Consider the following 15,453-nt stretch of genomic DNA (forward strand, 5'->3'; position numbering starts at 1 on the left):
GTGTGTGCATATGCTGGCTACCTTTATGAGAATTAATCATCATTATCACACTCTAACCCATGTTACAGAATAATGTTATGATTAACAGTTTGACTTCGCATGGACTGCTAGCCTAGAAGGAGTGGGTCTTGGGAGCCCATCAGACACTTCGGTGAGCATTAGAAGACACCCCCTCTGGGTGGAAACTTTCCTGAAGTTGCAGGCCATTGCAAGCCAGGGGGCCATGGGCTAGATTAGAAGAGCTACCACTTGGGCAGGATGTTATCCTCACAGCCACATGCAGAAGCCCTGGGAAGGAGCCTTAGAGGTCTTTCAAGAAAGGTAGTCACGGTGCAGCAGGGAAACCAATGGCCTTGACATTATGTAGATGGGGGTTGAATCCTTTCTCCATCACTTACTAATAGGGTGGCCTGAGCAAAATACTTCAGTTCTCTGGACCTAAAATTGCTCATCTGTAAAACAAAGACAAAGATACTTATTTTGAATAATTGTCAGAAGGAGGAAGAAAGTATGGAGAGTGCCTGGCCCATGCTAGATGGTGGTCATTGTCATGTAGTTTGGAATTTCTTGTTTTGTACTGGGCCTCACCTAAGGCACATTAACCTCTTTCCCATGTTTGACCCCCAGCTGCTACCGAGGGTGACTTGAAGCATTAGGCAGGAAGTGAGTTTGGTGACTTTTTTCTAGGTGTGGGGAAAACAACCATTTTGATGGGCTCTGGGCCTGAGATTTTCCATTCACACGAATGATATACTTACAGCCCATTTTGGTGACTTTGAACATCAGACACTTAATTTTTAAAGAGGGAGTTTATTTCCTATTTAGACCGTCATTAGCAGCAGGAAACCACTCAAGTCTGCAATTTGGAGGAGGGAGAATAAGAGCCTATGAATAGCCTTAGTTACTTCATAAGAGGAGTGGAGGGGGGTCCCCAGGACCTTATGGAACACGATGCTGTGTTTATACCAGGTCGGTGTCACCTGGTGGTCACGGTTTAAAACTTTCAAGGTGTTATAGATGCTTCTGAAGCCCTTGAAAGCTCTGGACTCAGTTTCCAGGAAAATTCACAAAAGCCTTCAGTTGGACTCCCTGTAACCCACTATCTTGGTCCAGGTTAGCGTCTTGATAAGGTCATTCCACTGTTAGAGGCAAAAGTGAATTTGCTCTGCCCGTGTGCAACAGTCTGCACACCCCTGAAGCAGTGATCACGTTGAAGGCTGTGGCTGGACTAATGTTATTAGTCCAGTGTGAATCACAGGGATTTTTGTCTGTCTGTTCTCTACTCCCAGCCCCTAGATCAATTTCAGTACTCACTGAATGAATAAATGTACCAAGACTCAGATAGTTATCATAAATAAACTCGCCGGTCTCCTGTATGATGTATTTTTCAACTGTCAGGAGGACTTTATGGTAAATTTAATAGAACATGGATATTTCTGCTTGTTTTCAACTCAGCACTGCACTCTGGCACTATCTCTTGGATCCATCTCCCATCACGTTAACCACCCCTTCTAGCCCTGTGCCATCTCCATATTTGATGAGTGACATCAGTCTGGTAAACAGTATTGCCCCTGTGTGTGGGATGGGGATAGAAGGCTGGAAGGGACAGATGGGCTCAGCAGGGAACCACGAGCAATTAGAACAGAAAAGATGCCATGGAAGCCTCCAGAAGCTCAGTGTTAAGCAAAGTCGGGTGTCATTTTAGATGGAGTGAATTTAGGGAATGAGACAACTTTTACTTGGCATGAAGCCAGGAGACCTGATAAAGGAGTCACCTCAGCAGGCATTGTAGGAAAGTGAATTAATGGAGTTTTGTACCTGTATGAGCAAGGATTCTCCAGACAAATAGAATCAATAGGATGTGTGTGTGTGCGAAGAGAGGGAGAGACAGGCAGAGGGAAAGAGAATTTTTAAAAGATTTTATTTTATTTATTAGAGAGAGAAAGAGAGCATGAGCAGTGGGAGGAGCAGAGGCAGAGGGAGAAGCAGGCAGCCTGCTGAGCAAGGAGACCCATGTGGGTCTCGATCCCAGGACCCTGGAGTCATGACCTGAGCAAAGGCAGACGCTTAACCAAATGAGCCACCCAGGCACCCCAGAGAATTTTTTGTTTACACTTGATCTTAGCCAAAAGGCCGAGGAGCGATGAGAATTTTTTTTTTTTAATTGGCTCACATGACTGTGGAGACTGGCAAATCCAAAATCTGCAGGCTGGGGTGGCAGGCTGGAGATCCAAGTAGAACTGCAGTTTGAGTCCCCTGGCAGCTTGCTGGCAGAATTCCCAGTCCCTTGAGGGAGGTCAGTCTTTTTCCTAAGGCTTTCAACAGATTGGGTGAGACCCACCCACACGCTGGAGGGCAACCTCTCTTACTCAAAGTCTACTGATCGAAATGTTAATCCTGTTCAAAAAATACCTTCACAGAATCGTCTAGAATAATGTTTGACCAAATATCTGGGTACAGTGGCCTAGCCGAGTTGGCACATATAATTAACCATCATAGTACCGCTGAAGGGAAACCCAACACAAAGCAACTGGGTTTCTCTAACTGGTGAATTAGAACAACATTCTAATCTGTCTGGGTATTCGCACGTCTCTGGGCCCGCTGTGTAATTCCATCGCTCGTGCCTCCCCCTCATTGCTGACTCATCCCGAAACGCCCTTCTCCAAACCTGCTTCCTTCCCCACTGGAAAAACTACTCATCTTTCGAAGTTCTGATCAAATGTCAGCTCTGTGATACTTCCTTTAGTACTACATCCCAGGCAGGAGAATGAATTCCTTTCCTCAGTCCTTCACGCACCTACTGTCATAACATTTATCACATCGCGTTCCTACTGCTTGACCATCCAACAGCAGGTTAGCAAAGTGGTTGCAAGCATACAGTTTGGTTCCAGACTTCCTCAACTGAATTCTGGACCTCAGCAAATTACCCGATCTCTGGATACAGTAGTTTCTTTGTCTATAAAATGGAAATAAAGTACCAACAATCTGAATTTATAGTGAGGACCCCATATATGCAGGACTCTCAGATCAGTGTCCAGTATATAGTAACAACCAAAAAAAAAAAAAAAAAAAGCAATTATTTTTCATTCTTAGTGTTATTGTTGCTATCTGATGCCTGTCATGTGGAAGGATTAAATGTTTCCGGAGGGCAGGGGTGTTACCATATGCCTCTTTACTTCCACCCCTCATATTGTGTGGAACAGAACAGGGGTCTATAGACATTTATTGGAGTGTTCATTACCTTTTATCTGTAGAACTCTAATCCCAGATACATATATTGATTCAAAGGTTGGCAACATATTGCCCATTTAAACCTCATCACAATCTTACGAGGTCTTATTACCTCCATTTTACAGATGAGGAAAGTGAGAAGCAGGAATTAAGTGAATTGTCCAGTGTCCACACAGTTGGCAAGTAGAAGAGTCTCTAATTCCAAAGTCAGTGAGAGGGAAGGGCAGAGATGCCAGTTTGGGAAAGCTTTCTTTTGTGGTCCAGGCACCACCCTTCCTTTCTCCACTTTCTCCTTCATACTTTCCAGAACAGGGGCGCTCTGGACTGCAAAGCCTGTGTGCAAAATGCGGCGCCCGTTCACACTGCAGAACGGACTCAGGAAAGGGTGTGAGCCGCAGAAGACGATCAATACAGGATATCCTCAGCCGTGACCGTGGCCTCTTCGATTTTGGTCTTAATCTCCGGGAGCGGAATTTGACTGATGGCAACCACTACCAAGTTCACAGCGTGGGCGGAGGCACTGGCCACACAGATCCAAAAGGACTCTTCGTACCTTTCCTCCACCACCACGAAGCGGAAGAGCCTCTCCTGGAAGTTGGCGATGCGCTCGGTGAGGTCGTGAAACTTGACCGCGGCCATGAAGCTGGTGATGGCCAATGCCACGACTCCACCTGCAACCCAAAACGTCACCCTCATTCAGCGCTCCTTGGTACGGCTGTACTGGCCATCTGCGAGAAGACACTTCTGTGGCACATGCGACAACGTTTGCTTTGGGATGAAAAATTCTTAGGGTGACACAACAATTTTTTTTTTCCTCAAGCAAACTTTACCCCCACCGTGGGGATCTACCTCCGGACTCCAAGGTGAGAAGTCTGTAATGATCCTTAACCACCCTTTAATCATTCCCTTTCCGTCTTAAGGGTAAGAAGAGGAGGTAAGAGAAAAAGAGGAGAGGAAGCAGACAGGGGAATCTGGAATGGTTCCAAACTTCACTCACTTTCATACCTGTTGCTTCCAACCTCCGTGTTCTGGGCGGTTCTCTCTCTCTTCCTTTTTGCTTTTCTACGGGTTGGTTTTAATTAATATTTAAAAAACACATTTATCACGCTTTTTGCTTAGATTATTATGTCTTTGTTAAAGGAAATTTGGACACCATAAGGTCACAAAGATGAAAATACAAATTCACTTTTATCCTAAAATCTGCGTATAAACACTTTGAACATTTTAATGTGTTTCTTTACATTTCTTCCTCTTTAACAAAATTGTATTCTGAAGCTTTTACTGTGTAATGCTCTTTTCCCCCCTTTACTTGAACATTTTTCTATATTGTTAAGTATTCTGTTATAGCACCACTTCAAACTGATGCATAATGTGTTCTTCAAGCAACATACTTAACCAATTTAATTAAGTTTAATTGACTATGACTTTATTTCTGGATATCTAGATTTCTCCTACATTTTGTTACTATAAAGTGCTGTAGTGAACACCTTTTTATATACATCTGTGTGCTCTTTTCCAGTTATTTCCTTAGCATAAGTCCATATTTGGATTGGTTTAATTAAAAAATATTCATACTTTGGGATTGCATGTGTGGCTCAGCTGGTTGAGCTCCACTCTTGGTTCAGCTCAGGTGGGGATCTCTGGGTCATGGGAAAAAGACCCGCCGCAAGCTTCACGCTCAGTGGGAAGTGTGCTTCTCTTCCCACCCTGTCTCTGCCCCTCCTTCTGCAATCTTTAAAAAAATATTATTTTTATGCCTTTTAACACTTTTAACACTAAAGTTTTGTTGAACTGCCTTTTTAAAATATTCTCATCAGTAGTGCTTGAGAGCGCCATCTCTCTGAAGCAGTAACTTGACAGAGAGGAGCATTTGTTTAATCGTAGGACTGAGCACTTTTTACATGTCAGCCGCTAGGAGGGTTCATGCGGATGGAGCCAAGACACCTGCAGTCTGGTAGGGGCCAGCCAGTATATAAGTAATTCTATAGGATGGTCGTGGTCTGCAAATGCAGGCAAAAACACAGTAACTGATCTACTGACATTACGATACATGGTAAAACAACATTATCTCCTTGTATACTTTTTGGTCACCCTGTGTAAGGCAAAGATAGGGATGGATTATTGCCATGATGATCCTTGACCATTTGACTGAGGTTTTCGGAAACAGCTTCATTTCTTGGAATCTTGTTATTTTTTTGCATATGGCTTTTTAAGTGCATAACTAAATGCTAAACATGAATTAAATATATATTATATAAGATATTATAATATAAAATATTATATATAAATATATAGATATACATATACATATATCTATATCTAAATATATTTGGGAGTAAAATATAATCCCAAATCAACACACACTTTTGTTTTTTGTCTCGGAAAATAGATCATGATGGTTATAATTGATACCATGATTAAAGGAAAGACAAAGGGCTTAGACTTAGTTGTACATTGGTTGGACTCCCACCTCTGCTACCTATTGTTGTGTGGCCTTGGGTAAGGCTTTTAACTTCTCTGAGCTTCAGGATCTTTGTCTGTAAATATGGGTCTAATGATACCGCCTCATAAGGAGGTTGTGAGCTTTAAATGAAAAGAGGCCTATAAAAGAGGCCAGGTGCCCCATTTTCTGTCATTTGGAAGGCTCCCTCCCACCCTCACAGCTGTGGCCTCACCTCTTCCCCTCCACCCACAGTGCCCTCTCTTCCCCCCTCCACCCCCGGCTCTCTTCTCCCTTCTCCTCTTACTCCCACCTCTCCTCTTTGCTCCACGTCCTCAGCCACTCATGCAAGCCACCAATTTGGCTCTTTACTGTGATGGAGATTCTGCAACTTTCAGTAAAGAGGTCATTCATGCCCATGAGGAAGGTTATAGAGTAGGGAAGTAAAGACTGAGATGGGCATTCTAATTCCTGCACACCTTCCACCTACCTACTTGGAACTCGCCTGGTGGTGGCAGTGGACATGAATTTCTCTCCCGGGGGCCTTCCTTACCTGCAAGGACATTCCATAGGCAGATGCCCCCGGGGCCATTGACTGCCCTGTATGGAACCTGGATCATGTTGAGAATGGCAAAGCCCATGCTGACCAGATCCAGGGCCAAGGCCAAGAAGAGGAGCAGCAGAATTGTCACATGGAGGCCTGCATTGAGTTCCTTCACCAGGTGTGGGAAGACTGGGAAGAGAAGACACAGCCAATATTTCAGTGTCAGAGCTGGGCTCAAGTTTATACAGTCCAGGCTTGCTTACCTCAAGGCTTCACTAGAGTGGAGAGAGGGCAAGGCTGCAAGGTCTGGGTTTTCAAAAAGCAGGAGACTTCTTGAGATGAACGCATGGACCCCAGATTTGCCACTTCTCATTTGGCCAATAGTCCTCTCTTTCTTGCAGTGGATGCAAAATCGGAATGTGCCTTGGCTGGCAATTTAAGCTGCACTGGCTTCAAAAGCCCTGGGATCTGGTGTGAGCTAACGCACAGAAGCCCTAGATGGTGGCTCTTTAGCAAAGGAGGTGGACAAGAGAGTCAGTCAAAGAGAGCCAACTGAAAAGATGTAATCTGGGTGAGAGAGTTGCTTTCATTAAATCAGACAGGTACAGGAGGTTTCAGGTACATCTGTGGAGAGTGTAGAAGAGCTTAGCAGAGTGAAGCCTAGATCTGGCATCCAAAGATCTGGGTTCAAATCCCAGTTTCGCTCATTTGCCACAGGTATAAAATAGAATCCTCTGAACCCTGCCTCCCCTACCCATCTTACCAGATTGTTGAGTGGATCAAGTGAAATGCATGGGAATAATAATAGCACTTAATAAGCACTGATAGGAAGTTAGGAGCATTACCTTGGATCCCTTGGCAAGGTAGTCATTTTTCCCCACGTATGATGGACACTTATTTTTCATGTGCATCATACTCTATTAGAATATTAATTTTCCATATTCATGTAGCAGGATAATTTAGTGACATCTTAATTTGTATGTTTCCTCTATATTGCTTACCACACAGTAGCCATGAGAAGTAAATGATACGGTATGGCAGATACTGCCTGGGAAAGACTGAGTTCTCAAGATGGCGGCTGGGGCTGTTGCAGTTCTATTGTTACTCTCTGACTTAGGAAAAGTCACATGACTCCGCAGAGCCTCAGTTTGCTCATGAGTATAATGGGGTAGCAATAACTGCATATGAACTGAGGGTAACCAACATTTGCTGAGCACAGCCATGTCAAATGCCAAACCCTTTACATCATTATGTCATTCAATGCTTGTGACAAGGATGTAAGGTAGATTTTATTAAATCGATATCCATATAGGTTTGGGCATTAAGTCTCTTATCTTTGGGCAAGGTAACTCTAAATTCTATATAAGATTATAATCCTGGATGCCATATGATATATGGAGTTTAGATCGCTGTTTTCAGTAATCACACTGAAGAATTAAAAATGATGGAAGCTAAAGAAAGCCCAAGTATACCCCTTCTTCTGCAGCTACTCCAGGGTTTCTACTGAGCACCTCCTGGTCAAATCAGGATGAGTTTGAACTCCCTGCTTCATCCTTTGATGTCACGATCAGCCCCTTCTTGTCCCCCATGGGGAGCCAGGACTCAAAGCTTTCTTGGTTCCACCTCACTTCCCTGAACCCCGTTCCCCTCTGGCTCTTTGTTGGCTCACCCACCTCCCTGTAGTCACAGAAGGTTGGTGCCTCCCAAGCTTGAGAACTAAATATTCGTCCTTCTCCCTTCAAAATTCTTTCCACTGAGAAGTTTCCAGACACTCCACATTTACATCCTAGTTCTAATCTATCTTTCTTTCCAGTTCAGTATTTCCATTTGTATTTATCTCCAGGTGGTTATCTTGTGGGCATCAGAAACTTTAACCTGAGCATCTTTCCAAGGAATTTTTCTTGCAAGGTTTCTCTTTAACCATTGCTTCTCTCCTTTCTTAGTGTCCCTTAGGTTTTTTTTTTTTTTTAATTTTTCAAATGTTCAGCCCTGCATGAGTGAATGTTGTGATAGACACAAGTCTGTCCTTGACCCGCAGCAGTGCAAAACCAGCCAACACAGCGTAGCTCAGCTCCAGTGAACATTTTCAGAGAGATTCAAACCCAAGTTGCTGTGAATGGAAGTTTATATTCCCTCCTCTGGGACACCCCAGGGCAGCTGGGAAAACTAAACATTCTTGAACGTTGTCTTACCCAGAGCTGGTACTAAAACATCTTTTATGATTCTTGCACACTTCTGGTGCTGTAGAGAGCAGACTGTGTTAGATGAACCCCCAGGGGGCTGTCTCCTGTGGGGGCATCCCTCTGGGAAGGAAGAGGAGGGAAAGGGACGAGTTCCTCCAGTGGACAAACAGAAAGTGCTCCTTTACTCTGGCTTCTGGCAGAGGGAGTTTACATTCTTGTGAGCTGGGATGGCAGGGGTTTATTCAGCACTGCTGTGGAAGGGTTCAGTCTTTGTCTATTCTCCTCGGGGCTCCTTCTACTGCAAAGCCGGTATCTGCCTCAGCTCCTTCTCCAGAAATGGTATTTGTGCTTGGGGATTCCTAAATTATGCTAGACCTACCAACTGCCACCTCACATCCTCTATTATCCATTGAACTGCGCTCTCCCTGTCATCCCCCACAAAAAAGAAAGGTTGAAGTCCTAATCTCCAGCATTTCAGAATATGACCTTATTTGGAAATAGGGTATTTAAGAGCTAATTAAGATTTGTTAAGATGGGCCCTAATCCAATGTGATTGGTGTCCTGATAAAAGGGGAAATTTGGACACACAAACTCGTGGAGGGAAGACCATGTGAAGAGACATGGAGAGGATGTCATGTGAAGACGGGATGACATGGCCACAAGCCAAGAACCCTTGGGGCTACCAGGAGCTGGAAGAGGCTAGGAAGGCTCTTTCTCCCATAGGTTCCTGAGGGAGCATGGCTCTCCACAAGCTGATTTCTGAGTTCTAGCCTCCAGAACTATAAGAATACATTTCTACTGTTAAAATCACCCAGTTTGTCATAGTACTTTGTTAGGGAAGCTCCGGGGAACTAATATACTCTCTGTTTGTTGGGGCAACCACTCAGTCATTTCTAGTGGGATCTGTCCACCCTGGAACCTCACACCCCTAGGAATCCCCGTTCACCCACCACTTCCCCACGACCCTTTGCTGGATTCTAGGAGAACAGTAAGGACTACTAGGGAGATGCCTAGCTTTGGGAAAGTCACCGGTCACAAATTCCAGAAGGAGCAACATGGTGGAAAGTAGGAAGTCTGGGATCAGACTAACCTGGTTTGTGGTCTGGCTCCAGCATTCAGGGCTCCATGACCTTCAGCAAATTGCTTAACCTCACTGAGCCTTGGTTTTCTCCTAACTGGGCAGGGTTGTGGAGGATTAGTGTAGCATGGGTCACATGTTTGGTGTCTTGCACAGGAACATTCAGAACAGATGAATTTAAAAGTACTTTATTGTTGGGGCGCCTGGGTGGCTCCATGGGTTAAGCCTCTGCCTTCGGCTCAGGTCATGATCTCAGGATCCTGGGATCAAGCCCTGAATTGAGCCCCACATTGAGCCCTGCATCGGGCTCTCTCCTCAGCCGGGAGCCTGCTTCCCGCCCCGCACCCCCCCCCCCCACGGCCTGCCTCTCTGCCTACTTGTGATCTCTCTCTCTGTCAAATAAATAAATAAAACCTTTAAAAAAGTAATTATTGTTATTCATTCGACCAATGTTTTTGAGTGCCAGTGTTTTGAAGCATTCTTTTGGGGGCTTGAGATCATCAACAAATAAGAAAGATCCTTGCCCTCATGGCACTACATAGCTAAAGGGGTGGAGACAGATAATAAATAATAAACATAACAGATAAATTATCTAGTATGTAAGAGGGCAGTTATCATGGTCACGTGATACATCATGCTATATAATGCTATATGCTATATAATTACCAGGGGCTATTTTTATTATATTCCCTAAGCACTGTCTGACTACAGTCTCTGGAATCGTGCTGCTTTTAATTGTCACTCCCTTGTTCAAGCTTGAGAACTTCCTTCATGAGGTTCTTTCATTTCCATTAATACTGACTCTTTAAAAATTGTGTCTTTTCTCCCTCAGTTGTGTGTGTGTGTGTGTGTGTGGTTTTGAAAGAATCCCAAACTTCCAAAAATTGTAAGAATGGTACAAAAGAATTTGTTTTTTTCTCCTGAACTACAGCAGGTAAATTGTCTCTGCATCCCTGAGTACGTTAGGATCTATTTCATTCAGAAAGAGATTGCCTTACAGAACCATAGTCCCAAAATCATTGAGTTAATGCTAGCACATGACTGCCACTCAATCCTGACACTCCATTCAAGTTCCTCCAATTGTCTCACCAAGTGATGTCTTTTAAAGCAAACAACGCAGAATCACCCAGTGTGTATCATTGTCATGGTCTCCTTTTGATGACCTTTATTTTTAATTCTTTATGTATATGTGTTTTCCATTTGTGTGTGTGTGTGTGTGTGTGTGTGTGTGTGTAATGTTTTTAATAGAACTATTTTTCCAATACCCTTGGTCCAATTTAATTGCTGGGTAAATATAAATATTCCCAGAGATTTTTTTCCTGAATATCCATAACAAATATGTATTTCTTTTATGTATATAAGTGATGCCAGCTCATATTATTGTATTAATGTCTTTAGGTTTCTATCTTTATGTATTTTTTAAAAAAAGATTTAATTTATTTATTTGACAGAGAGAGAGAGATCACAAGTAGGCAGAAAGAGAGAGAGAGAGGGAAGCAGGTTCCCTGCTGAGCAGAGAGCCCGACGCAGGACTGGATACCAGGACCCTGGGATCATGACCTGAGCTGAAGGCAGAGGCTTTAACCCACTGAGCCACTCAGGTGCCCCTATCTTTACGTATTTAATAAGATACTTAACCCTGAGTAGGATTCTAAAAACTACAATTCTTAAATATAGAAATCAAATGAGTAAAAATCCTTATTCCCTTGCATTGCATTATGTTGATGAATTATGTTTGTGTAGGACACTGTTCTCATGAGCGTTCTAGTTGATTCTAAAAACTCACAGAATATTGACTTTTTTTGCTTTGTTTTTTTGATTCCCAGAAGGCCCTTCATAAAGCTGGGCTTGGATTTCTGCTCTATTTACACCCAGAGCAGCTCTGACGTCACCCTGGATGTCAACAGATGTCCGTGACTGCTCACGTTCATGGAGGGCAGTCAGTGTCTTGCCCCAGGGGCTCCCCTCCAGGGATCACCCAACTTGGGCTCTCAACCCAAGTAGTGTGATTCCAGAGCCCGGGCACACAGCCTCTTTGCCTGTTCTCAGCCTGTGGAGGTTTTATGTAAATAGAAGTGGAAGCGTGCTGGGCTGGCTGAGAACACCCCAGTCACGTGGCATGTGTCTGAAGTCTGGCTCTGCTGTTTCCTGGCTGGGGGACCTCAGGCAAGTTATATAACCTCTCCAAGTCTCAATGCAGTCCTTTGAAAAATGGAAACATTAATAATTCCTTCTTCATAAATTTGTTTTAAGGCTTAAAAGAGAGAAGCCATGTAAAACATTTAGCAGAATGTCTGATACTTGTAAGCACTCAATATTTTAATAGTTATTTCTAATAGAGGTGAACTACAGAAGTATACAAATCCCCATTTTTAATGTTTCTATAAGCTTCTGCAGGAAAGAAAGAAATGTTCTTGGTGCTGAATAGGAATGTCAACGTGCCTTAAGTTGAGGCAGAAGTGAAATTCCACAGTTAGACATAAACACTCTTACAAATAAAAAAAAAGTGCCCTAAAACAGCTTGTGTACCCCAAATATACTCACTCGTGAATTGGGACTGGCGGCCCCCGAGCCCACACTGTCGCACTTTACATCCTCGGAAGAGCCCGTAGTAAATATCCCCAATGAACTTGACCAGCTCTGGGTCGGTGGCGTTGACCAGGTCCACTCCAGTCTGACAAAGGATTTTCCCACTCAGCCAGTGGGGTGCTGCCAGGGCAACAACGATCAGGATAAAGGAGGAGAAGCTGAGTAATGATGCCAGCCCATACCACGCCTTTTTGAACCATCCAGGCATTCTAGTGGGTGCAGGTTATCCTGCAGGTGTCCCAGGGGTGGCGAGGGTGGTCGGCATTCTCTGGACACTTTGCAGTCTCCTGCTCCAGGGTCAGCTCTTCCAAACACGGCATTTCAGGATTTCGAGTGCATCTCCTGGTCCTCCCTCACTGCCTGCCTCCACAGCCTATGTTTACTATCAGCACATCCGGAAGTTTCTACAGAGACCGCCTTCACCTGACTCAAGTGTAGAGGAGTGTGTTACTGAGGGAAGTAACCGTATATCTCCCACTAGACTACTATTTCAACAGCGGGTTTAATTGTTCCTTTCAGGTATTTAAATAACCCTGGCGTGGACCTCTTGATGGCCAGGAAGTTATTAGCAGGCAAAAACTAGGTAGATCTGACTATAAAGAAACACTAACTATTCTCAAAAAAATGCATGCAATAGAAGGAAACTGAGCATGTAAGGGTTAGCACTTGAATGCCGCCCACAATGCGTGGTGTCAAATGTCAAAGCTCAGGGCTGTGTGCCTGGGCATTTCTTTCTGTGAAATGTCACTGCTGTCAGGATCTCCAGAACCATTATTCATACCTTGGGATGACCTCTGTTCTCAAGGCTTTTAATTGAAATGTGTAGACAGGCTATATGATGCTTGGATTTATCACTGGGTGAATCTGCTGTGGGTAAATTGCAGCAGGAGTCAGCTTGTGGCTGGAATGGGGCAGCCTGGACCCGGACACTCACATTCCTGTCCTCCAACAGCACCTCCCCCACCAAAAACCTTGTGTCATCTGAAATGGGAAAGAAAAGTCTTTTTCTAATGTGTTAGCAAATGATCACCTTGTCAGGGGCTTTACTTCTAATACTGAAAATCTGTGGTTTTTTTTTTCTTTTAATGTATAGCCACGAGGAATGAAATATTTCCTACCTTCTATCTTATAATGTGGCTTTTCAATTTTGATTTTTAGTCTATTACTGTAACCAACTTGACGTCATGTGAGACTGATAACAGCAACTCTCAATAGTTTTGGGGAGTCACATTTGGCAGAAGTGGCACAGGACATTGTTTATTTGGTCACAGAGGTCTGGAGGGGGATTCAGGAGTTTGCACTGTTAATGGACAGGAGTTCCAGAAACCTCACTTGGAATACAGTGAGGGGCCAGAGGGACATGGGAATGGAAACGTTAGTTTCCTTCCCTATAGTGGGGTTCACTTCTATGGTCTCACCGTAATGAAAATAAACAAGAGTGTCTCTGAAGCTTGTGTCGCGCTTTTCCTCATACAGAAGGCTTTTATCAGATGCTTGTTGCCCCCCCCCCCCACCCCGGCCCCCACAACGCTGCAACAAGCCTTCGTGGCAGGCGAGGGACGAGAGATGTTCTATCCTGATGATTCCTCTCATGAGAAAACTGGATGTCAGGGCTGGGCCTGGAGTTCAGGTCTTTGAAATATAGCAGGTCATCTTCATCACAATGACCTTGAAATAGCAAATGTTTTTCTGGTAATGAAGACAAACAAAAGGCTGAGAAGAGGAGTTGGCATATTAATAAATGACCAATAACGTTTATTATTTTTATAGTAATGTTAAGCATGCTTTGGACCTGTGCAATACCTTTGCCTCATATTTCTGCCCAGATGATGGACCTATGTCAACTATTGGTGTCTTAGGGATTAAGCAATTATTTTTAGAATGATTATTTTAGAAAAATATGGGAAACAAATGATTCCCAATAAGCCCTTGAGATGCTGAATGGAAGTGTGGTTAAGTATAACTCTACTGAAGACCTGAGTTCAAATTCCTACTCCTCTGGGCAAGTGCTTGAGACTCTGGTGCCTCAGTTTCCTAATCTGTCATGGGATTGTTGTACAAAGTAAAATGGAATAGCACATGCAGATTACGGTATACAGAGGGCATCAAGTAAGTGGTGTTAACCTCCTCATCTAGTCTTCTAGTAATTCTGTTCTTGGTAATGATGCTTCTGATAATAAATGGTGTTGCGGCTGGCATCCTGTTCTCCAAGAAGGTATCTTTGTGTGCCTTATCTGGCACAAGGGTACTGAGCTAACATCAGTATGTCTGCTATATACACGACACACTGCGTAGGGGTGGAGGGTGACACAAACATGTATAATATTGCTAAAACAAAAATTGTAGTATGTTTTAAATGTTTAACACTTCACAAATTAATGCTTGTAAAACAGAAAAAAAACCCATGAAAATTATTACAAGAGTTCTAAAAAATATGACTACTTATGGTACAACAGGCTTTGGTCTGCTAGAGACACAGTTAAAGATATGAGTCCAATAATGGGTCCTTGGACCTCTTGTGACCGTATGTAAGACCCCATTTGACAGGAATGTTAAAGGTCCACAGTGAAGCCCCACCAAATGGTACCAACTGGCCCCACTAACAGAGCCTGGCATTTTCTTTCTTGTAAACTCACAATCTCTAAGAAGTGCAGTGATGGTAACAGAAGGAGTGGCAAAAGTAATTATACTAATAATGTCGATCGGCATTTATTGAGCTCCTATTACTGCTAATACTGCCACACACTGCTCTAAGTATTCTAGTATTTTTTTTTTTAGATTTTATTTATTTATTTGACAGACAGAGATGACAGAGAGATGACAGTATGCAGAGAGAGGGGGAAGCCAGGCTCCCTGCTTGAGCAGAGAACGCGATGTGGGGCTCAATCCTAGGACCCTAAGATCATGACCAGAGCCGAAGGCAGAGGCTTTAACCCACTGAGCCACCCAAGCGCCTCAGTATTCTGGTATTTTTTTAAAAATCCTTTCCAGAACTCTAGGAGACCATTAGTTCTAGGAGACCATTAGTATTCCCATTTCACTGAGAAGGGACTGAGGCACAGAGCAGTTAAGCAAGTTGCTTAGGGGCACTCAGCTATTAAGCAGGGAAGCCAGGCCGTCGAGCTTCAGAACCTGCACCATTTATTTATTTCTCTATTTATTTAAAATTATTATTATCATTATTATTATTATTATTTTTGCCTGCACTCTTACTTAAAGGTAAAATATATACATGGTTTTGTTTTTGTCCCCAGTGGACTCTCAACATCGTGAGCACACACCTGCTCTCCACCCTCCCCACCCTTAGCCCTGCGCCCTGCACGCCGTGGGTGCCAGGCACCTAGAGGCCGGCGGGCAGAGGGGCTCTAGGCTGGCGCACCTGCAGGGT

The 15,453-nt window shown here is 43.7% G+C and overlaps 1 protein-coding gene across 1 annotated transcript; it reads right to left on the reverse strand.

Moving 5' to 3' along the window:
• Positions 1-3,444: 3,444 nt before the first annotated feature.
• Positions 3,445-12,428, reverse strand: CLRN2 (clarin 2). The gene is made up of 3 exons (XM_045997930.1): positions 12,021-12,428; positions 6,225-6,404; positions 3,445-3,902 (listed from the first exon to the last, which is right to left on the reverse strand). The coding sequence occupies exons 1-3, from the start codon at positions 12,271-12,273 to the stop codon at positions 3,637-3,639; spliced, it is 699 nt and encodes a 232-aa protein (XP_045853886.1). The 5' UTR covers positions 12,274-12,428; the 3' UTR covers positions 3,445-3,636.
• Between the last annotated feature and the right edge of the window lie 3,025 nt (positions 12,429-15,453).

This window comes from Meles meles, chromosome 2 (genome assembly GCF_922984935.1).
Source record: "Meles meles chromosome 2, mMelMel3.1 paternal haplotype, whole genome shotgun sequence".
In the NCBI taxonomy this organism is placed as follows: domain Eukaryota; kingdom Metazoa; phylum Chordata; class Mammalia; order Carnivora; family Mustelidae; genus Meles; species Meles meles.